General features: G+C 41.7%; 1 protein-coding gene across 14 annotated transcripts in view; it reads left to right on the top strand.

Moving 5' to 3' along the window:
- TNIK (TRAF2 and NCK interacting kinase) overlaps nt 1–25,641 on the top strand; it is a 254,044-nt gene that overhangs the window by 133,706 nt on the left and 94,697 nt on the right. For all 14 annotated transcript variants that reach the window (XM_066601124.1, XM_066601158.1, XM_066601133.1 and 11 more), the window contains exons 8-12: nt 3,347–3,401; nt 6,905–6,983; nt 18,663–18,838; nt 19,226–19,292; nt 20,745–20,949. In XM_066601124.1, coding sequence (XP_066457221.1) covers nt 3,347–3,401; nt 6,905–6,983; nt 18,663–18,838; nt 19,226–19,292; nt 20,745–20,949 — 582 coding nt within the window. The remainder of the gene's footprint in view (nt 1–3,346; nt 3,402–6,904; nt 6,984–18,662; nt 18,839–19,225; nt 19,293–20,744; nt 20,950–25,641) is intronic.

Here is a 25,641-nt window from a genome sequence, read left to right as displayed (position 1 = left end):
CAGCGCTACAATGAAAGGCTGTGATTCATTCATCAGGGGTAGAAGACGCAGCCGGACAGCGCTTCTTAGGTGATGTATGCGGGGGGTTTTTTTGTTTTTTTTATGCAGCTAGGCTTATTTTCAAGGTAGGGCTTACATTTTAAGCCCCCTCTCTCTCCCCTCCGAAAATCGTTGCACGTGGTGCTACAAAGTCGTGCGACACAGATTTACGGTATCGCTGCGAGAAAACGCAACGGTATGGCACTGACCACCAACAGGCCTAAAAACAATGGATGATGCTACATGATATTTCAGCTAAATTGTCCAGTGAGACACTTTATGGCCATACTGTCATGTATTATAAGGCAGTTCTCTATAAGAGAGACACTGCGCAGGTCAGAATGTTCTGCATTCCTTCCACAGCAGTGACATTCCATATCCAGTGATTGGCTGCAGCAGTCACATGTCCTGGTCAGCAGCTTGCAGGAAGGACAGAGTAGTTGTGTAGCAATGTTATGTTGTGGGATAGCCCTTTTAAGAACTGCAGGCCATGTAATAAAGTTCTTGCAAACAGCTGTGTGTGCAGTGCATGTCCTTAAATCCTTATCATAGTTTAGGAATGTTTTGCAGTGTCGGCCTGTGATAGGTGTTGAATACTTCCAATTTTCTGTTTATGAATGAAAAGGCAAGTAGTCAAAAATACTCCTTCCATACACAATAGTGTCCAAGGTAAACAGAAAAATAAAAGTAATAATAATAAATCCTGTGTATTATAATGCAAAACAGAACATAATAAAAACTTTGAGATCATGCAGAATGCTTAGACAATGGGAAAAATGATATGAAACCTCCATCTAATATTCTAGCAGGACTTAAAATTAAAGGTTTTCATGTCTGTAGATGGAAAATGCTGTGCTAGTACATTTCACGATTTGATAAAGCCACCTTATGATCACCTCCTGGTTTCACTTTTCAAGCTTTTTCTATGCCTGTTATTAGAAATATTCCTATTGGTCGGTCTAATGATGTTACTTAAATGTTCAAGCCCCGCCTTTTCAATCTTCCTGATGTATATCCTATATATGATAAATGAGATGCCTCACACATGATTTTATAAATGTTGCAATGTTGCAATTTCTGTATGGGTTTTAGGGGTTCAGCGCTGGTTCCGTTCTGGCCTTGTATGTAGTAATCTGTATGAAACCAGGACTAAACCTGGATGGTACCAGAGAAGAGAATATGTCAGCCTGGGACCTCTTTAGAACCAGTGCTGCACCTCCAAACCGTAATGTGAAGGAAGCCTTAAGCTGTGTTTTTGTCTTTTTACTGTATGTTCTTTTGCTTTAGATGCCTTCTCATATATTAATACTATAGCACAATAGAGTTCTGATATTTTTGTTGCGGTGTTTAACATGAGATGCAAATTCATCCCATGCTACTATGAGCATTATAAGCTAAGCTTCGAGGCGCACAGTAACTGACATGCTGAGTCTGGGGATGTAAGTTTTATACTTGCCTTTCGTGCCATTCCCTTGGTGTCTGCTTTCAAACCCACCACTGAACGCTTCCGGTAGACTACACGGCATGCATATAGAATGGGAGGACTACATAGCGCACAGTGATGGGTTTGAGAACTGGCAGCAGGGAAACAGCGGTGAAGGTAAGCATGGTAGTTACTTTGAGCCCATAAGCTTAGTTCATAAGGATCAAAATAGCTGACAGTGTCTCCTTTAATGGAAAAAGGCCATTTTTTAACACACTCTTTTTTAGATTAGTTTCCGGTATGTTTTTATATTAATCAAAGCTGCTTTTCTAATAGAATTGCAAATCCCCTGCATAGACAGCAAGTTAAATCTGTGTGTGGCCACCACTAGGGGGAGCTAATTTAGTACACATTGTTTTATTATTGACTGCACTGTTTAAACCAGAGATGCATGCCCTTTTCTGGTCCGAGGGCCGCATTGTCTTATTGAACCACTTCCAAAGGCCCCAATGAAAAAACTTTTATTACCATCTGAGACACGAATAGTGTATTAAAAATATAAGCCATTATTGTCCAAGATTTGCAGTCCACACTCCACCATGCATGTGCCCATCGCCCTTGTAGATGATGGGTGTTGAGGTAATAGTTTAACTTTTCAAAGCTCCCATTAACTACAATGGAAAGAGCCACCTGCATAGATGACCACCTCTAGCTCATATTCTCTGTTCTGAAGTGCCAAAAAACAGTTCAAGACCCCATTCTCCAGCTATATGGGGACTCTTAGGTGGCTGCGCACAGTGCACCACTAGTTCTTACCTATTCCAGCCTCTGAGCTGTATGCCACTCCTCTCTGACATGGGAACTGCATGTGTGCAGCCACAAACAGACCTTTCTGTGTTCAGATGGCTGGGGCTGCATTTGACACACCCTGGTGTAAACTGTATGCAGTAAAGAAAGACTCAAGGATCACCCTAGTGGTGGCTGCAGGTAGTCTCAATTTTATATTCGAGCTCATAATTTACCCTCTATGTCTGTGCAGAGAAATTGGACCTTTGTTATCAGAAAAAAAAGCTTTGATTGATTATAAAGATATAAGAAGAAATTAATTGGCAATAACTTGTGAAACTATTGAAAGAAAAAAAAAACAAAAGACATTCACTTTAAGGCCACTTTGGTGGTATTTGGTCAGTATTTTGCATCTGTTTTTGGAAGTCAAGACAAGGAGTGGAACATAAAAGGTTAAAAAGGCCATTCAAGATTTGCATATCTTTTTTTGTGTTTTTTGGTTCCACTTCTGTTTTTGGCTTATTCATCCTGATGCAAAATACTATCCTTAATATTGCTGTGTGAAAGTTGGCCTAAGGGTACTAAAAGCTGTATTTCTGCCACACCACAAAAATGTTACTGGCTTCTTCTACCACTATTTCAGCTGTTCGTATTAATGCAGATGATATTCTTTACCCAGTAAAGCTTTTTGTAGCCAAATGTAGTGTGAAGTCCTACAAGAGCTGCAGTCTCACACAGCTGTCCTGCTTCAAGCTTCATTTCATTCCACGGGAAAGAAAAATAATAAAAACTAGGAAAGGAGCAACAGCCGAGGCAGCAAGTGACAAACAATTCATCTTGTTCATTGTCGTTGTTCATCAGGGTTGAAAGCCGCAACCCATCACTATTGGAAAAGCATTTTCCATCAATATAGGCTGACAGCGCCTGTACTTGTTCATTATTTTTCATTCTGAATAACGCTTCTATCCAGAAAACAGAATATTGATGACGGAATGGCTTATATTATAAGGAGCGCCAAAATCCTCTTAAAGTTCTGTATTGTTTTCAAAATGTTTTCTACTTCAAAACTTCAAAGTCTTTTTTTTTGTTTTGTTCTAGAGTGATTTGTGGTCCTTAGGAATAACAGCCATAGAGATGGCAGAAGGAGCCCCTCGTAAGTAATACAGAACTACAGTTTTACTGTCTACTCCAGTGATGTTCCATTATGTGCATCAGATCAGATAATACAACTATAAATGTGTAGGTTAAAGGGTCACTCCAACGTAAACACATTTTTATATCCCTGTACCCACCCAGCTGATTGCTTTTCACGCTCTCCTATGTATATTGCACTTCAATGCAGTGCAACCCCCTGTCTGATGCTCATCAGGCACCATCTTTATTCTGAGATTAATCCCTGCTTTCACAATTATGTGCTATCTATCCCATGATGCATCAGCACAGCATCACATTACCAGCTAGAACCTTACTTTGCTTACAGGGAGGACACTGCCATTAACTTCTGTATTCTATATTCATTTTAAGTAAGCTACAGATCATAATTATACAATCAGGAGGATGAGCTGTCATCTCCTTCATTAGAACTGTGTGACAGGAGCTGTGTGATTATCATCAGTAACTGTGATAGGAGTTTCTGTGCCCCCCTCTAAACAGCTTGTGAGGTAGGGTCCATCATACAGGAGTTATACTGTCTGAAAAAAATTACTCATTTGGGAATACATAAACCAATTTAAGTCTCAGTTGGTTAGAATTGAGATCACATGACCACCTGAGGAGAAGGACTCCCAAGAAATTTCAGATGGAAGGGAATAACTAACCAAGTTAATAGTAGCCAAGTTATTTATACCGAGAGACTAGTTACATAACGAGTGGGGGAAAAATGACCAGAATAGCTCTTTTTTACAAAAAAATAAAACTTCATCAGATTAAGGGTTTCTTCCCACTGTGTTTGCAATGAATGTCAAAGATATACACGACATATGCCACAGACGGATGCTTCTCATGTTTAAAAAAAACTGCAATATATATATATTTTTGTGGAATGCTTGTATGAAATAGCGCATCAGACTATGCTATTCCATACAGTACGTGTACCAGCCCAATGTAGGCCAGAAGAACATTCTGTTACCTTCTATCGGATGAATAGGACCCTATGGATATGGTTAATGTATGTCCCAACCACTCTTCTGGTACCTACACTATGCCAAACAAATACTACGAATAGTGTAAATGTACTCTAAGCTGAATGTCCAAAGAATGAAGAAGAGTATAATTAGTTTTGTTAGGAATTCCTCGATCATTCATATATTAGGCACTGATCATTTTTAAAAGATCTAATAAAAAAGTCTTGTGTTTTGTGCTTTCTGATAGTTTTGGCAAAAACCATAATATTTATGTCAACAGCTACTGCTGAAGAAATAAAGAAGGAAAATACATGATCGTTATTCAGTAGTTGCAGAATAATTATTCAGGATGGCCTGTTTAGAATGCTAATCGGTTTGCATGCGATGTTGTTCGGCTAATCCTGCCCATAGGGAGCTCACCTAGACATAGACCGAGGAGGAAAATAATGTCATCTGTCGGTTGTAGTAGTATCCAACAGTCATTCTCTGCTCAATACTCAATGTGCAAGAATGTACTCTTAGGCCCCATTCACATGGCAGTATTTTGCATCAATACGTGTAAGCCAAAACCAGGAGCGGGCCCAAAATACAGAAGAGGTGCAAATCTTTCCATTATACTTTCTCTCTGCAGGTTCCATTTGTGATTTGGGCACCTAAATACTGACCAGAATGCTGTATGAATGGGGTCTAAGGGAGCATTTACACATTGTTTTTCAGTGCACTGTGTGATTTCTCTTGGGGGTTCCTTCACAGCTGTGATGGAACCCCTAAACAGGAACGAACACAGCCAATCGCTCTTATTGTGGAACGCCAACCACTTTGGTGTCCTTTTCACAAGGTTTCCATTTGTTTCTATTTAGAGTATAGAATAATGTAGCTGATTATGTTATTCTGTACTCCAAATAAAATGGAAATGAGCAGAAACTTTGTAAAACGGACACCAAAGTGCTGTCCATTTTCACGGTACAAGGTATTGGCTATGTTCAGTTCTGTTTCGGTAATCTATCACAATACTGTTTTCGGCAGCCTTGACAGAACCTCCAAGCGGAATCACACAGCGTCTTGAAAAACCCTAAAAAACTTTATTCAGGCGAAGAAAATGATATTTTACATATGTAGTATTCAGTGTTTAAAGTGATTATGGCAAGATGCTCAACCACGGGGAACGTGGGGCTCGGAACAATCAGCTGATCACCCAGAGTCCTGCTTTCAGCAGCCCCAGCTGATTTTATCAGGAAAGCTACATCCAGCCTGACATTTACCCAGCAGTGGGGAAATGTATTATTAAAGGATAGCCATTTGCATATGTGGGACATAGAGAGGGATCCCATATGATGTACATATGCTCTAATAGGGTATATAAACATGAGGTACAATCCTGGTGCTACCGCTTTAAGGCACAGCTACAAAGCCGTAGTAATAAAATATACAATTTTGTACTCTTGATTAAGTCCGCCTGCAGGCGGCCTAAGGGAGACATATAGGACAACCACCAGAGTCTTGCAGAGTATCTTTAAGCTCCCTTGCATCTATTATCTGTTTAACTTTTTATAATGTGTATGTATATGTGTGTGTATGTGTGTGTGTGTGTGTGTGTGTGTGTGTGTATGTGTATATATATATATATATATATATATATGTATGTATATATAATATAGATATATATATATATTTAATAGTTTACTGCATAATGATTCTCTCCTAGCTATAATGCAAATCGGCTCTCCACGCATGTTGTACTTATGTTTAATATGCGACAGCCAATCAGCAAGTGCATCCTGAACTATTGATGAGAGGAGGTGGATTTCAAACTACCTCATGTCCCCTGTTCACACGGTAGCCATAGACCCTTTTCCACGGCCCAAATATCAGGCATCAACGTTCACTTGAACTTTAGACCATGTCCAAGGGACAACGATCACTTGATGAATGAGTTCTTGTCCCCATGACAGCAGTTCTCGGCCCATGTCAAAGAAATGGAAATAAGCGCCAATCAACAAGCTTTGTAAATTGGTTCCCATTATGTCAGGCCAGGAATCGGCCTATGAAAAAAGACCCTGATCTGTAGTCACTGGCTAAAAGTTGTCTATGCAAAAATTCCATGATTGAGTTTGCCCTATCTGGATGTCATTGACTGACAATAAGCTTCCCCATCCCCATCATGTAGTACACGGTGGCTTCGAGCATTACTTGTACAGGAGCCGCTCTTTCTAATAACTCTGTGCCCTGGCTCATTAAGAGGCGTACCTGGAATGTCCTCTTATATCATTCAGTTCGTATTCCAGCCAAAGCCTCAAGTGCGGTTGGTGTAACGCTTAGTTGAGAATGTACTTTCTATTCCTTGAAGTCTTAAGACCTCTATTTCAGTGGATTAGTGTAAAGGCTTCCAAAGCTCTAAGGTGTTAATAGCAGGTACATTTTTCTGCCACTATAATCCGGTCGCCTACAATTTAATTTTACACGTACGATGAGTACAAAATGTTGTCTTCTATCTGTCTGCCGCCTGTAACCTCTTTTTTTCCTTAACCTTTAGCACTGTGTGATATGCATCCCATGAGAGCCCTTTTTCTAATCCCTCGGAATCCAGCTCCTAGATTGAAATCGAAAAAATGGTGAGTCATTGTTGAGGCTGATTTCTCCGTAGTAATCTCTGCGCTAGCACGCTCTCTACATAAACTCAACGCAGACGTAGCAAAGTTCAACTTGACTGGGAGAACTTTTGTTGCCAAGTTATCTTAATGCATTGAAAAGCTATTATATCAAACCAACAAAAGCCATTGTAAAGCCGTTGTTAGTGCAAATAAACTCTGGCACAGAAAGCTATTATAACATATTAAGGCCTCATGTCCTTGGGCGTTTTTTCACTGCGTATTACGTGTGGGATGTACGGCCACATGATACACTGTGAATAGCGTCAATGGAAGTCAATAACCAAATCTTGTTATTTGTATAGCGGCAACTTATTCCGCACCGCTTTCAGCTAACTTATTTATTCCCCCCCTCCCTGGGTGCTCATTTTACCAACCTCTGAAGGATAGAAGGCTGAGTCAACCTTGGTCCGGCTACCTGAACCATGATTGAACTTGCAACCTTCAGGTCGTAAGCGAGAGCTTTGGAATGCATTTCTGCTGCCTTAACACTCTGCGCCACACGAGGCTCATGGACTGTCATTGATTGATGCATATGTGTGTGTAGACACTGCGTGTAGATACGCTCAAGCAATAGATGGCAGCATGCACTATTTCTCAGCGTACCACACAGCATGATGGGCAGCGTATGGGCTCGATGGCTGCCTGTGCGCGATCCCTCACTGGCTACAACGCTGCAGGGAGACCCGCAGGGTTTTACCAAACGCCCGTAGACATGAGGCCTAAGTGTCAAGTTAAACTGTGCTACGTTTGTATATGACATCTCCAGGATGAGAGACTTAACCCTGAGTATGGCAGTAGACATCTGTACACATGCATTTTTCTCCTGTTTGACTGTTTTCTTGCTGTTTGCTCTTTACAATGGCTCTTACTAGTTGAAACTTGATTTGGCAGTGTTTCTGCTTGTAGCATAATGTAATTTCTCAGTGGAAACAACTTGTCATTCTAGACAGGCATAGTTTATCTTGAAGGATTAAGAATGCATCAACTTGAATAGCATTCAGACTGGGGATGGGCTTCTCAGATTGCTTAAAACAAAATCTTAAGAAATCCAGGGCATGGTAGGACTGAACTTACTCGGTACAGCTGTTGTTTTCTCCCCATTGGGATACATGTTGTTCAGATGAAAAGAGAGGTTGTGCTGTAGAAAATGAGGAAAAGCTACCATTGCTTTAGAGCTGGAGTAGAAGACTATCTGAATAGCTGTTCTCCTGTATGATTGTGTTAATGGATCTGCCAGGACATTACAAGATGTGAAATAGTCCGGCTACAATTTGTTTTTTAGTTGTAGATTATATAGTTCTATGTGATACATATCTCTCTGGATATTAAAAGGCCACAGACACCTTTTTAGAATGGAAATAAATATTTTACTAATATTTACTAATACATTTACTAATAAATATTTTAATAGTGCTGACTGCGAGTGAAAAAGTGAAAAAGTTGCCCGAAATCCCATTCCTTCATTTATGTTCAGATCCCCTGATATACAGCATGCATCTTCCTAGTTTCAGACTTTTTGCATATTGCCACTCCCAATATTACATACTGGATGTGAGGTCTGTGTGTCCAGGATCTTGCTGCCTTTACTAGCTGTCACATATCGCACAGCTTCATTCTTGTTCATATTTCCCTCTACACCATTGAGGTTCTCCTTTTTCTCGTTCTGAGGGCTCATGCCCACGACCGTGTGTTACGAGTACGTTGCACGGCCACATGATATGCGGTGAATGGAGCAAATGAAAGTCAATGGGCTTTCATCGATGCATGTGCGTGTAGACACAGCATAACGATACGCTTGAGGAATACATCGCAGTATGCTCTATTTCTCTGCGTACCACGCAGCGTGAGCCCTATACATTTGTATAGGCAGCGTATAAAAGGTTGGCCATATGCAATCCTGCTATGAAACAGAGCAGGGAATTTTTTTTTAAAGTGTCCATTTCAACTGTTCGACTTGGGTCTGGAAGAAACCTTTTTGAAAGAGTGTTGATCCAGGGGTTATTCTGCCTGCCATTACCTGCCATTATGGAGTCGGGAAGGAATTCCCCCCCCCCCCCCCCCCAGGATGGGGGTAAATTGGCTTCTGCCTCATTGGGTCTGTTTTGCCTTCCTCTGGATCAACATGGGGGGGTGGAAACAGGCTAAACTGGATGGACATTTGTTTTTTTTCAGCCTAACATACTATGTTACTATGTGGAAGTGATACAAAATCGGTAAAATGCACCGGGCCCCCCATACACATATGCCCATGGACTGGAGCCCAGATACTGATGCTAAGGAATGTGTGATTTCCCCCTTCCCTCCCTGCAGAGTCTTCTGTGGGTGCTCTCCTTTCTCTTTACATAGCCTATGGAATTCACCTCTCCCTCTCTAGATAGCCTACAGTGGGACAACCAGCTATGTGAAGCAGTTACAGACTTGTCAAGGACATTTTTAATAAAGACTATTCAGAAAGTTGCTTAAAGTGACCCTCTGGTTTCTGGTCAAAATTCTGTTCTGGGACCAGAGAGGTGCATGGTATATTACCTGCACTTGTTCTTCTCTCCCAACCCTAAGCTCAACCACACTCTGGTCCAATTTTCGGACATTCAAGATGGCTGACACAATCTTGAGACTACCTAATCCCTACAGTGCATTGGTAGTGTTAAGCCTGTAAATGCACTATGCCTGCTTTCTGATTGACTAGAGCTGCTCACATGATCAATACTTTCCAACCAGATAGCAGTGTGCATTAGCGTGATAGAAAATTACTGTAGCCATCTTGGACGGACGTAAACCGTGACTATAACTAGCGGGTCCGACAGATGGCAGAGAAGGACAAGTCAAGGTAATATACCCGCAACCCCTTTGGTCTCACGACAGAATGTTGTCCTGAAATCTGTGGGTTGCTTTAATTTTACATTTAAGAAGCAAAACTTCATGGCAAAGGTGCCCATAGACTGATTTCCAGATGTAACACCGGGATATCTGCTGTAAAACACAACCGAACTTACATCACCGTAGGAATGCGGTATTAAATGTGCACTATAGACAGTTCTAACCTGTACAATAGGCCTGGCTGAGTGATTGTTATCCGTTTGTACAAATGTTGTTCTGTGTTGCTTTTCTTTCCCTTATCTGCTTAGTCGTTCCTTTTGTTCTTTAGTCCTTTCTCTCTCTTCTATCATCTGCCGTTCATGTTTTTTGTCTTATCTCATTCTCTGCTTGACTTGAGCATACAACTTTATGCTTCTTCATCGCGAAGGAAAGATGCCAGCTCAGTGATCTGAACAGAAAGTTCCATTTCCACTGGGAACAGCACCTGGTGCGCATGTGGCTCAGGACAGAGAAAACCGAACACATGGCGTGATCCTGCATAGATCACCAGAATGGCAGTGAAAATAGCAAAATGTCATCATTTTGAGAAGTTCCGTAATCACTTGTGTTAAAGAGCCTTTCCACATACAATATAGTTTTACCTGCTTGTATAAATGCAGCAATTGTAGGAAATACATCTTCATCTGGGAAAACAAATCTGATTCTGGTTGCAAACTTTCTAACTGCATCTGGTTTTCACATGGGCTCACATATTGCAGCGCTGGATTACAGAATCCCATCATTTGTTCTGTATGGAGATCCTTTTGTTTAGCTCCCCCCCAAAAAATATGATGTAAAATAACTGATTGAACAACTCGCTTGGTAAGCACTTATTAAAGCCTGTTGAAAGTTATCGTACCCAACGATAGTAGAAGTAATGACTATTTCACTATTTGTGGCTGTAGCTTGTACAACTCAAGCAAAAACTTCTTTGTTACACTCCACCCTGCTACATTTGTGTAAATAGTCATGCTTTATTTGCATTATTTTTTATATCCTTTCCAGTGGTCGAAGACTGATGTCTAGCAACTACTCTTTTAACCCTTTCCAATCCACTGCCAGCAGGTGGCGCCATTGTATAATGGCAGAAAGAGAAAACCTTCTAGGAAACCCTGAATCCAAAATTGGATTGCAAAGGGTTAAGAGTAGTGCCAGTTCATGATGTATTGTACAATATAACACCAGTTTTCATTTATTGCTAACAGGTCATGTTTTTAGGATTGCCTTAGTGTTGCGCTGGTCATATACTGTAATTATTGTTAGTGCCTCAGAAATTGGCGCATGCATTCTCTCTGATGGATATCCTCAAATCATGGACTTCTGCAAGTACTTGAGAAATACTGTTCTAGACGACCCAGCATTACTCAGACAACCCATTACAGTGAGCATTATGTAACACTACATGTTCCCACGGTGCAGAGGAATTGCATGGTAACTGAACACTTGTGGTTAGGTTCTCCTACAGATTATAGCTGATCGCTATTAATAACGGGAACGGGGCACCCTGTGATGAGCTTATTTTCATGGGGTCCAACTTACAAAATGGAATTGTCCAAAGTGGATACCAATTTAACTTTTGTTTCAGGGTTCATATACGTGAATGCAGGACCAGAATGATAGGTTGGTGGAATAGGTAGCTGCATATGGTGTCATTGAGAAGGGGGCAGCACAATTCATGGCCTTCTATAGCTAGAACAGCACTTTGCCTTTAATTGTATTAGTACAAGTAATTGGCATTTTGTATGAGCTGCTAATAATTCTGTAGGTCACTGGAACTCAACTAGTTCTTGTAAAGGGCCACATACCTGGGTGTGTCGTCAGGTGAAGGTCCAGCAAACCCAGGTAATGAGGGGTAAAATAAGGCATTTCATTTATAATTAAGTATAAAGATTACGTATAAAGATGACCGGGGAAGGCAATGGCAAACCACCCCACAGAAACAGTCTGCCAAGAAAACATCACAATGTGACGTCACGCTAGGAGTCGGTTATGACTCGGTACTAGCACCAGGGGACTTTATCTTTTTATAAAGATTACGTAAGATTATACCAAATATGTATAGTTGTTTTTCTTACTAATTTTGCACTATAGCGCCATCCCTTTTTTATATTCCCATCAACAGAGCTAAGTGAGAGATTGTTTTTTTGCAGAATGTTTTCATTTATACCAATTTGGGGTTTACATGGCTTTTTGAACAACTATGAGCCAGGATACCAGCGGTAGGTACTGGTGTATCTTGACACCACCGGAAGCTAGGGGTTTGACAAGGGTTTCATGGAAGAATGCCCCTGTCACACCCTAGTATGTTTTTCCGAGAACGCCTTCTGGACGCCCCTCATGGAAATATCTTGCAGCTAGGGCTGGCTCTCTGCAGCGGGAGACGTGGTATGCTTTCCCCATTATTCCTTAGTGGGCTGCCAGGACCTGCATCCCATCCGTCTCTGCAGCCAATCATGTACAGGGGCTGTCACCCCCCCCCCCCCCCCCCCCCTGTCAAACTTGACTCCATCAGTACTTCCTGGTGGCGTCAAGATACACCAGTACCCCAACCCTATACAGTAATAGCGATTACAATGCAGTTACCTCCAGTGCTCACAGGTGACGTCTCCTCTGATAGGTGACATAAGTTTTTGTTTTACTTCTCTATCTGGGCGCAGACTGCCATCACCAGTTATGACTATTCTCTGCTGCTACCTCCAATGCCTCTCTCAGTAACTCTCCCATAATATATAATGCGCCTCTGTGGCCCCTCTTCATTATGCTGGCCCCCCGTGGCCCCTCTTAATTATATTGACCCCCTGTGGCCCCTTTTGGTTATAGTTCCTTCACTAACTCCTCTATCATCCAGTCCCATGTAAAAACCACACACTCCCTCCCTTTATCTCCTCCATCATGCAGTCCCATACAAAGAAAGAATACGCTGCTTCCTTCAGTCCCAACATACAGTCCCATGTAAACACCACACTCTCCCTCCCATCATCTCTTTTTATAGTCCTATGTAAACTCAACACTCCCCCTACCTTCAGCACCTCTACATACTCCTCCAACATGGATACCTTACACGGGACTGTATCTCCCCATCCTTTCAGAAGATCTAATATACAGTCCCACCTAAAGCATCTCTTATCCTCTCTTCTACCTCATTCAACATACAGTCCCATGTAAAATCCTCCTTTCACCAATACACACATGTAGATGAGCTCTGTGCCCCCTCCTACCCCAAGCCACAGCCTAGCTTCGCTCCTTCCGCTCCCCCGACTCCTGTTCTCAAGATCATTGAGGGTCCAGAGCCGGGGGAGGAGTGAAGCTACACTAGAGCGTCATTGGTTTACTGCCTGGTCTTGTGAATTCCATTTCACGTTGGCCCATCGTTACCTGCTTCGATCATACTTGTATGCACTCACCCAATTAGTAAGTTACTCATATTACAAATGTAGGTTTTTTGGAACCCTTTCTACAGACTGTTTTACTGGTAGATAAGCTCATTACTTGGAGCAGATGATTGTTGAAGTGTTTTCCATCCTGGAGACTCCAAGTGTCCGCTCGGTAGTGGAGGCCCTCGCCTGGGAGCAGAGAGGATGCTGCAGATTTGTTGTGTGCTGCTTATTAAACTTCACACATCCTACAAACATAAGCGGAGACAAAAGGTCAGCGAGTCATATTAAGGAAATAGAATGAAATCTGGAAAGAGTGACAGGATACAAAGCGCTTGTGATCTCAGGTATTGATGCAATTAGCCCTTGGCACAGTGCAGCGTGATGTTAACAATGCAGTCAAGGCATCACACAGACTAGCAGGCTGTAATGTAGTCCATGTACTTCTAGCTCTTGTCGCGCTCAAAAAGAAGTATCATTACTATAGTAAGCGCTATGCAGGGAAGACAAAGGTTACGGCACTTGTTTCTCTCGGATCGCTAATGGTGCCATTTTTCAGACTCATTTTTTCCTGATTTCTAGTGACAGTAAGGGGGGGGGGGGGGGTCACACATGATACATGCGGACATTGTAAGGCATGGCCTTTTGAAATTTCACTCACACTTTTGGGTAGAAATTGCTGATTCCGCGAGTGTAAGAAAAAGCACAGAAGGCTCTATTTTAGCGCTGATTCCGCACTATTGTCTCCATTGATCTATATGTATGCGTTCGATCCGCAGTGCATACGCAATTAACATTGCAGATGAGCGAGAGTGATATCTCACCATGATAGCACAATCTTTCTATATACTGTTCATAAGTAGAGATGAGCGAGCGTACTCGGATAAGCACTACTCGCTCGAGTAATTTGCTTTATCCGAGTATCGCTGTGCTCGTCCCTGAAGATTCGGGTGCCGCCGCGGCTGACAGGTGAGTCGCAGCGGGGAGCAGGGGAGAGCGGGTGGGAGAGAGGGAGAGAAAGATCTTACCTCCGTTCCTCCCCGCTCTCCCCTGCAGCTCCCCGCTCCGTGCCGGCACCCGAATCTTCAGACCCGAGCACAGCGATACTCGGATAAAGCAAATTACTCGAGCGAGTAGTGCTTTTCCGAGTACGCTCGCTCATCTCTATTCATAAGCATACATCCGTGCAGAAAACCACATGCATACACGACCTTACGCAATTCGTTTCCGCGATTATTCGAAGGGGAGACCCACAACGTTTTACGCATATGGCCGTGGGCACGAGCCCTAAACATTATGGTATTGATGACTTTTCAACATGCATCACCCATCACACATCAGTACATAGGAAGCCTTAACTATAGTCAAACATTAACTAAGACTGATTTCTATTGGGGCACTCACACCTGCGCTTTTTTCACGTGCATAAATATTTTGGTGCGGATTATGCCAATCTAGGCTATGGTGATTTAAGATACACAGCAAATACACCTGCTGAATGCATATTGCTGTGTACTGCGTACTGCCTGGGTCACAGACACCCGTGTGAGTGAGCACTAAGGTTTCAATGGCATTAGCAGGATCTTGCGCTGTTACTTTTTCCATGGTCTATCTGTGGTCTGATAGGTCTATTAACACACAATACTATTTCAGAACTTTTTCACATCATAGGTTGGTTAAGTTAGTATCAGTAGCCTGTAGAGCGCTCGGTGTTACCATAACTCTTCTGGTATACAAATCTGCTAATCTGTCATTATGTGAGGTTTAACAAACAATTTACAGATGTTCCTTCCAGATTAGGAAATGGTCAAATAGAGTAAATAACCCTATGTGGAAATTAATAAGTAGCCCTAGTTGTTGTTTTCCCGGAGGACGCTGCAAGGCGAAACATGTCAGGTGGCTACAGATTAGATGTTAATAGGGTTTTGGTGGTACTGACTTATTCATTTCTCTATAGGATTTTTGGAAGTTGGCGATCCAGGCCTATGTTTGAGGACATATTCAGACGTGCGTATATCGGCCGGGTTTTCACGCCCAGCCGATATACGCTGTCACTCTCTGCAAGGAGAGGAGGTGGGCCGGGAGCAGTGCACTGAGCCCCTGCCCTCTCTCCGCCCCTTGCCACTATTTGCAATGGGATGGGGCGGGGAGCAGGGGAACTTAACTCCGCCCCACCCCGCCCATTTCAAATAGTGGCGAGGGGACGGGAGCTCAGTGCACTGCTAAGTGTGTATATGCACAATTACACACATGATACTAACTGATAACTGCCGGTCACATTTCACTGCCACCATTTGCCCCTTTATTTTAAATATCATTGGATGTTGTCTTTGTCTGTTTTGAATAGTAAAGTATTTAGATCATATTTTAGGGGATACTACCTATGAGTATTTTTTGCCTTTGGCAATTAGAGTTGAGGGTTAACTAGATGGACATCATCTTCTTTCAGCCTAACATGCTATGATACTATGTATATGTTACTAAGGCCTTGGCCATGAAGGGGTTAATGTACACATCATAGTAATTAGGGCAGACCTTTATAACCCAAAGCCATGGTAATTGAAACCTGAAAAGGACATTGAAAAGGAAACCATCATCAAACTGGTTTACAGTGGAATGGAAGGATCCTTATGTATATTTCTTACAATAACAATGCTAATGGAAACGTGTAGTGAAAGGTGTTTGTTGACCTACTTTCCACCTTAGAGAAAGAATTGACAAAGGAAATTTTAAGGTAGTTGTGGCTGTTTCTCCAGCTTCTCTGCCTGTCATAGGAGTTGCTGAGCCAGTGATAAGTGAGTTAGATGGATTAACTGCAGTTGCTCAGCATCATCTCTGGTGAGCAGAAAAGATGCAGCAACTTCAGAAGCGACTGCTCACCGCACAAGGGATCCCTCCGTATACCCAGTGGAGCAGAGAGGCAAGACTGAGTCTGTGCGACCACCTTGGAACCTTTACTGAGGTGGATACAAAATAGAAACAGTAGGTGGCGCTATTCTCACATTAGTCCTGGAGAATCTGGAGATATAAACTTTTTTTATTTTCTTTAGGCCGCCTGCAGACGGCCGGGTCGGATCCCGCTTCGAGAATTCTTGCAGCGGGACCCGACCCGCGCCCCTGCAGGGACCAGTGCGGCTCTCACCTGCTACCGCGGCTCTGGCTCTCTGATGTGCCAGCTGCCGTCCAGCCGGCACATGCGCAGAGCAGAGCCGGCGCGCCGGGAGTGACATTTTGGTGTCACGGGAGAGGACTCCTTTAAAATATAACCTTTATTAAATGCAATTTAAAAACTTTAAATATGTTTTTTTAGGACCAGTAGCAAAAGACAAACACACATGTATCAAGTGAGGATGATGCAAGAAAATTGCATCACCCACGTGCACATGAACTAGCGGTAGGCTATGTTCTATCTTGAGCACCTACAATAAAGGTGCTGACAATAGCCTACAGAACTCTCCCCTTGCACCTATGTAATAATGACTACGGTGCCAGTGTGAACTTGTTTCTGGCAACGTAAAAGAGGTGATCAATATATATGTCTCCACCTCTCTAAAACTGCAAAATCGTGAGTAACCTCCCTGCCGGGTAAAAGATCGGCAATGTGGGAGGATATTACTCAGCAATCGTATATAGAGACTGCACAACTCATCATAGCTGTGAGGTGTTGCAATGCTTAAATATAGGCATTGGAGGTCTGCTAGATAACCCCCTTTGTTTAGGAATATTCAGGACTGGGTATACCGACAAAAGTGTGGGGTCAGCATATAACACGACCTAGAGCTGTTTAACCCCTAGTCTGAGAAGCCAACTCCAAATGGAGATAAGGAAAAGGTTTGAGTGGTGAATCGAATTTCTGGTTCAAACTCAACATGGATATTGGGTTCAGTGAGTTGGACCAGCAAGTCGGCTCGCTAAAGGGTTCAGATTTGGTTACAACATTTAATGGATCAAAAGGAGGATGTTTGGAGTACTGGTTGTCTAAAAATGAAAAGCGACACTTGTGAACCTCCAGAACAACTGTAAAAAAGGAGAGTAGTATGGAGTAGCTGAAATAAAGTAAAGCATTCAAAAATAAGAGTGTTACAAAAATACTCAAATTAGTAGTTTAGAATACTCTCCACTATGCTGTCCCTGTCTGACTGGGTGGAAAACTGGCCAGTTGAAGCTCAGACATCCAAAGCCCTAGTGAACAATCTCGCCAAGGCTAGGAAAAATTCCCCATCCCCTAAGAAAAATAACAAACAAGGACACAGATATAGTCTCCAGCCTTAGTGGTAGACTGGAGAGCCGAGACCCGCACAGAAATAGAGCACGCCATGATTTGTTTTCCGCGTGTGATTTCACATGGACAAATCGTGGCCATCTGCCTAGGATTTTCTAATGCAACCCTATGGCAGCGGGCACGGGCGGAAATTCTGCGGGAATTACAAATATTTTATTGATGAAAATAAAGTAGATTATAAACAAGCATAGAGATTCCCATCCATACAGATGTGCATATCTGCCCATAATATTGATAGATGTTAAATGAACATTTTCCATTATAACTATGTATTTAAAGGTGGGTCTATCTTGTTCCCCGTTGTGACAAGACGTGAAAAATGTTTCGTTAGGTTCAGATCTCTTATATATGAATAACCAATTATAGGGTAGCCATAATGCTTAGTTTCTGTGAATTGTGTATAAACATTTTTTAATGAGTGTAAATTTTTAAAAAATGTTTCACGTTATTGGCTGGATTTAACTGTAAAGCCATTTAAATTAAATAGCCCCATAATATACTTTCCACCAATACAGCTATAAGTTTAGAGATTGCAATATGGAAATGGGCACAGTCTATCGTAATGTATGCCTTTCCTCAGATTCAGATACTCTGCGGGTAAGACCATGACAATACCAAGGTGAGATTTATCTTGTGTGTCCTGCCCTTTTTTTACTGGAACAAATACCGTTGCAGACTGCGCTATTTGTTGCTTTAACCCTTTCCAATCCACTGTCTGACCTCCTGAAGACATTATCATTGAAGGCTGTACAGCTCTGATGTTGGAAGATGTCTGTCGGGGTTCTCTTACTGTATATTGCCAGCCTCTCTGCTGTCGGGCCACCACATGCAGTACTGGCTTTAGCCAGTATATATCGCCATTGTATAACGGCAGGAAAAGAGTAAGCCCCCTAGGAAAACCAGGATACAAATTGGATTGGAACGGGTTAAAAAAAACAAAACGGAAACGTAACAGAAGGGAAGCAAACTGAAATCGATGGGAAGAAACACAAATATTTGTTTTCGTTTTTATTACGTTTTTCTGCTCCAAAAATATAACAGAGAAACGGAATTGCTCCTGAAAGCCTTACGCAGGTGCGAACGTACCCTAAGTTTGTATTTCGTTCAACTTTTTATCTTTGTTTTCAGGTCTAAAAAATTCCAGTCCTTTATTGAGAGCTGTCTTGTAAAGAACCATAGCCAAAGACCCACAACAGAGCAGCTTATGAAGCATCCATTCATAAGAGACCAACCAAATGAGAGACAAGTTCGAATTCAACTCAAGGACCACATTGATCGGACAAAGAAAAAAAGAGGCGAGAAAGGTGAGGAGATTAGTCATGTTCATGACTTGTCAATGCAGTTTTATCTAGCTTGACATAGTAAGAGTAATGAGATTACGTAGGGACTTGTTACAGAAGTATCTCAGGTGTCAAGTGTCATTGTCCAAAATTCTTGATACAGTCAGTTCTCCATTTCTAATCAGTTTATATCACACAATGACTTAAGTAACAAATTACATTTATGGTTTCCTGTGTGTTCGTACATTTCTGTCTACATTGAGCTGGCTACTCGGTGTTAGCCAAAATTCTGTAAAATTCTGAGCTCTTTCTGTGTATGTGTGTTTATTAGGTTTTCTCTGTAGCAATTCTTATTAAATGTCTACTGAATGCTGCATTCCAATAATGTGAACGGAAACTTTATATTTGCAGATGAAACAGAATACGAGTATAGCGGAAGTGAAGAAGAGGAGGAGGATAATGATTCAGGGGAACCAAGGTAATTTATTCCTTAAAGGGAATTCCTTAGAATGAGTGTTATCTGCTTTATAAGGTGATAACGTGTAATTTAGCAATATAATATAACAACTTGGTTTACAAAGCTGCAGAGATATTACTTTACCGCTTAGTTCTCCATTGGTAACCATTGGTTGGACCTGTGTGCTCCAATATTTTACTGGTTAGGCGTTCTCAATGCCCTCAAATTCTGTAATGGCAACACTGTGAAGGCACACATTGAGGCATTGGGGGAGATGTAGTTTTTATACTGCCCAGCGACCTTTTTAAATAACATTGTGAATATCTGAAGCTGGCTAGAAATCAGCGGGGGCGCAGGTTGGCAAAAATTGGTACTGAAGTTCAGTTTGATGATTTAGATAAATGTTTGAAATAATGGCAATAAGTATAAAGGTTAGGGAAATATTGAAAATATTGCGCAGTCTCCAAAATACCCCTTTAAAAATGCTTATCTGCTTAAGCTTATTCAATTTGTCATGCTTCAATGACTAATAACTGTTGTTTTTTTTTGTAAACCTAATAATTGTATGTATGGATCTGACCTTTCAGGGTTGTTCTACTTTTTTCTGCAAGCACAAATTTGATTTCTGAAAGGTTATGGTGGAGGGAGGAGGTCTTCCTTTCCCTCTCGGACTTCCATCATTGTCCCGAATGCAGCGGAGACTACTATAATCATTAGCTTTATGCTTGTCTTTGTTCCTCTGATGAGGTTCTGGAATCGACAGTTTTGGAAAGTGAAAAAAAACATTTTAAATCTATTAAATACATAATCTACATATATTTTATTGTTCTGTTTGTGTAAAAGGATCTCTTGTATGGAGACTGTACACTAGAGATGAGCGAACGTGCTCGTTTAGAGCAAATACTCGATCGAGCATCGCTTTTTTCGAGTAACTGATCGGGGGGAAAAGATTCGGGGGGAGCCGAGGGTGAGCGGGGGGTTGCGGTGGGGGGGGGGGAGGGGTAAGAGAGAGAGATCCTCCCTGCTACCCCCGCTCCACCCTGGCGCCCCCCGAATCTTTTTCGCCCAAGTAGGCAGTTACTCGAAAAAAGCAATGCTCGATCGAGTAATTGTCCTAAATGAGCATGTTTGCTCATCTCTACTGTACACCACTTTGCAGAAATGATTCCCCAACGTGGATTCCCCAGCTGGAGAATCTAAGGCACACTTCGTCTCACCTGCCATTGCTCATCACTACTTTCCTTAAGATGAACATGTAGGAAATCTGTTATACATATGTGTTGGGGTTCCTTACAGGTTACCCTCCTTTCAATCCACATTGAAATACTTTTTTTTTTTTCACCAAATACCTTTTTATTAACTTTTTGCAAGAAGAATTCTTGCTCTGCCAAAGAGGTGTGCCATCTCCGTATGTCCTATATACATTATGCTTTTTTTAAACTCCTATTAATAGTTTTTTCCCTCCGTGTTCAGCTCCATTTTAAATCTTCCTGGAGAGTCCACCCTAAGACGGGATTTTTTGAGGCTGCAGTTGGCTAACAAGGAGCGTTCAGAAGCCCTAAGACGTCAGCAACTGGAACAGCAACAACGAGAGAATGAAGAACACAAAAGACAGCTTCTGGCTGAGAGGCAAAAACGCATTGAAGAGCAGAAAGAACAAAGACGACGCTTAGAGGAGGTACACGTTCTGTCCCTGAAAATGAGTGTTTCGTAGAGAAAAGAGCACATGTATTTAAAGGGGTTTCTCAGTTTAAACTAATGATGACTCAGCCTCAGAATAGGTCATCAGTAGCCAATTGGCGGGGAGCCAACACCCAGCACCCTCTTCATTCGGCTCTTTGGTAGTAGTGCTGTACTAGTGCACACAGCTCCTAAATGCCATCCATTTAGAATTCCTCATTGGTCCTTCCAGGTTACATTTTACTTTGATGCTTTTTAACTATATACATGTTCATGGAAAAGTTAACTCATGCAGCACATAAAGATACATTTTGCTTTCTTTGGAATCAAGCTAATCAGCTTCTTAACTATAGGAATTAATACATTTGTAAGTTACATAATTACTTTTGCTAGACCCTGCATATGCTAACACCCTTTTTTTTAATTTTTTTCTTTTACCATTGGAGTAAATCATATTCCATTGGACTGTGCAGCTAGACTGAGAAGAAACTTTTCTAAAAGAGCATTCTTTCTGGCATGGTGAACCAATCACAGCCATTCAATGAAAGGCTGCGATTGGTTCCTCGCTCGCTGACTCTGATTGGCTAAGCCGCACGCTCGGAAACCAATCAGAGGCAGAGCTTCCTGGAGGCGGGCATTTTTAAAGTCCTGACCAGGAAGCTCTGCAGGAGAACTTCAAGCAACAGTCGGGGAGATACGCAGGGAGATGACAGCACTTAAGAGGTGATGTATTCCTTTTTTATCCAGCTATGGCTTAGTTTAGGGCTTTTACAGTAGGATTTCCTACTGTAAAAGTTGCATAACATTGCACAAAAATAGGGTTTTTGTGCAATGCAACACATAGGAAGGCTCCATAGGGAAACATGGGCTACAAAAAAAAATTGCAAATTGCGGCTGTATAGAGCATGCTGTGTTTTTGTAGCCGCGCAATGTAGCAGGCTACAAAATATCACTCGTGTGGAAAAACCAATAGGAAAGCATGGGCTCTACATGCATAAGATTTTGTAGCACTGTCGCATTGCTGCAAAATCGTGTGAGAAAAGCGGCTTTAAAATTGTTGGTTTAAAATACTTTTGTACTATTACCATAAATATGTCTGGAAATAATACATTTTATTATTTTCCTAGTTACTTGGGATGTTATGGTTATAGTCATCAGGGCCCAAAATGATGGGGGTCTGAGTTACAGATTTTGCATTGAAGCCTTTTGAACTCCTAGGCTAGTTAGACAATGATATAGTGATCTAATGGTACACAACTACTGCAGGAACATTTACCATGTAAAAAACTTAGTGACAACCCCTATAGGACCTCTGATATACCATTTTTATTTTTATGATATACAGAGTGATTTAAAACTTTATAGACCACTTAAATGGCTTCTTGGCACTATGATGATGCCTGTTGACCATCTTGGTGGCAACCATCTTGTATTTAGCCGAAGAAACCTCGATGCAAAGGTAGTCATAGGGTACATCAGAAGTTGATTGGTGTAGTATTTTTTTCAATACCTACAACCATTTTGGAGTTGCTGATTGTTTTGAATTTGAAACACTGATGAGATGGAAATGTTTGTGTTGATCCAGTTTGGAAATGTTTGTGTTAATCCAGTTCGGAAATGTTTGTGTTGATCCAGTTCCAGTTCAGCTGGCTGAAGGACAATGATGAGCCTTATCAGTGCCGCTTGCTGAGTTCTCAGCGGGATACCGCTGATACTATTGTTTCAGCTGGTATCCCGCTCAGAGAACACAGCAGGAGTAGTATACAGAAGACAATTGGTCCAGCTGTCTTCTGCATACCCCCTCGGAGCACTCAGCTGTATACCAGCTGAATGCTCCGAGAAGGCAACAGCTGTATACAGAAGACAAGCGCCCTGCTTTTCTTCTGCATACCCAGCTCAGAGTGCTCAGCTGTATAACAGCTGAGTGCTCTGTGAACACAGCAGGAGTGTGCAGAAAACAAGCGGTCCAGCTGTCTCCTGCATACCCCGCTCGGAGCGCTCAGCTGTATATCAGCTGAGCGCTTCGAGAAGAAAACAGCTGTATGCAGAAGATGGCGGTCCCGCTTGTCTTCTGCATACAGCATGAGCCTTCATTTACACACCTATGTAAAGTTAACGCTCAAAACTGTCACTCAAACTGCCGTTTGAGCGAATTTTGAGCGATCATCTTGCCGTATAAATGCACACAATGATTATCGCCCAAAAGAGTGCTTTTGAGCGATAATCGTTGCATCTAAATGGGCCTTTAACAACATGACGTGTACCAAGTGAAAAAAAAACCTAGTTTTCTTCTTGATATCAGCAGTTTAAAAGTAAAGCTTTTAGTGCGCCAAGCTTATAAATAGTTCATATGTAAGTTACTGAACATACAAAGCATCTAGCTCTGTTATTGTGATAAACCAGTAATTTAAGGCACTGATGTCGCTCAGAAAGCAGCACTGCCTATGAATGAACTGTTCCCACTGTGCTTCACAAATTGCCATACAAAATATAGGCTGCAAAACTTCAATAGTCCAAGGCTCAAAAAAAACCACTCACCTAAAAATAAAGTGGCTGACATAAAGAACTGCAGCGCACAGAAGTTAAATATGTGCTTTCTGAAACAAAGGCTTGCAGATTGCATCTTTTGTAGCCGCTGAATGATGAACAGACTCCATTATGTGCTGGTTATTTTCAAAGCATTATCTATCACTGCAGCATTATGTACCTACTTTATGTCCCTCTACTGGCAATTGGCTATGCTAAACACAGGAAGCAGTGGGGGCTGGAGTTGCTTCTCGGCACATGCTTGACAAGATGTCCTTTCTGATAAGCACTCAGGCGAAGCATCGAAGCATCGCTGCTGCCCATCAACAGGAAGTGGAGAGGGTGATTACTTTACAAATGCAGGAGTGTTGTCTAGTACCATTTGTGTTATGTACTCCATGTCTTAGTGTAAATGTGATCAGTAAAAGAAAAGTAAGTGATCCTTTTGGAATTGCCTGAATTTCTGCATTGATTACTAATAAAATAAGCTGCAATTTTGTATCAGGTCAGAGATACAGATAAACGCAATCTAAGCAAACTAATAAGACACAAAATGGTTGTATCATTCATGTCTTATATCGAGCATGTTGAGTAAACACCCACAGTGTAGGGAGAAAAAGCAAATGATCCCTTCTGTTAATGACCTCTCCAAGAGCTAGTTGGCAAAAAGTGCTTTAGCTAAGGAGAGGAAATTGGATGTGGTGCTTTGGCCATTAAATAAAGGCACACAAAGCCTGGTTACTGACAAATCTATTCTTCTCAAGAAAGGTTAGTTAGTATGAACCATGCCTCGATGAAAACAACTTTCAGAAAACATGTTATAGAGATGTATGAAGCTGGAAAAGACTACAAAAGCATTTCTAAAGATCTGGGTGTACATCAGTCCAAGGTTGGACACATTATCTATAAAAAGAAAAAATTCTCGACTATTGCTACTCTCTGCATGAGTGGGTGACCTGTTAAAGTCACTCCAAGGGCACAGTCTGCAATGATGAAGATGATGAGAAAGAACCCAAGAGTAACAGCAAAAGACATGCAGAAGACTCTGCAAACTGCAACCGAGTCTGTTCATGTGTCCACTATTAGAAAAAAACTGAATAAGAATAGTGTACATGGAAGGACACCACGAAGAAAGCTGACGCTGTCCAAAAAAGAAACTTGGTGACCCGTCTCAAGTTTGCCTGACCACCTGAATCTTCCACAATGTTTAGTGGGAAATGACAGATATTACAAGTGTGTTACTTGACAAATGCACAGTGCTACGTTTGAAGGAAAAGAGCACTGCGCACCAACACCAAATCTGTATTCCAGCTTTGAAGCATAGTGAAGAAGACATCATGGTTTGGGGCTGCTTTCCTGTTTCAGGGCCTGGTGCCTTGCGAGAGAGGTTTTCCTTCCAATGGTACTTGACATCAAATGCTCTATTGTAGTTTTCTGTCGTTGATGCATAAAATGCATATCATCCCTATGACGCTGGAGCACTTTGAGTGATGACTTTTCCACAGGTTTGAATGACCCAAGCACAGAAGGAGAATTGGGTTTTGGCAAGAAATCTGCAAGAGAAGTTGACCATGTAACCTCAGGAAGAGGTTGGATGAATGGTGGCAACAGAAAAGGCAGTGAGGCTGTAGGTGATGAAGGAGATTTGTTGAAGAAGAGGGCGAATTGACGCAGGGAGAAATATAGATTAAAAAAAGAGGAGTTGATGGTAACTGCAGAAGAGAAATTATAACATCCTGAAGGCAACACATAAGTTCCAAATAAACCACTCAGTATGACTAAAAAAGGTCCAAATGGCTGGTAGCATTGCTTAATCAGTGGGTTACAGATATGGCAAAGTTTAACTTGATGCTTAAGACATTAAATAAACCGTAGCACTAAACTTTTTCTCTTGGATTTTCAATAGCTTTTCAATGACCTTTGTTGCGTTAAGATAAAATGACTTGTTGCAGTGAGTTATCAGTATGAGGTTACACGTTGCTACATCTGTATAAAACCATATTTACACAGCCGATTTTATAGCGCAAGATGTGTGCATTGTGAGCCGCACAAAAATAAAACCTATTATTTGCAATAGGTGTATTTACGCGAGCGATTTTTCACTCATAATGATGCTGCAGGGCAGAAAATTTGTCCTATTTTTGTGCAATTCTCGCGTGAGAAT

Source organism: Eleutherodactylus coqui, chromosome 1 (assembly GCF_035609145.1).
Source record: "Eleutherodactylus coqui strain aEleCoq1 chromosome 1, aEleCoq1.hap1, whole genome shotgun sequence".
In the NCBI taxonomy this organism is placed as follows: Eukaryota; Metazoa; Chordata; class Amphibia; order Anura; family Eleutherodactylidae; genus Eleutherodactylus; species Eleutherodactylus coqui.
This window is presented reverse-complemented; position numbering and strand designations above follow the sequence as displayed.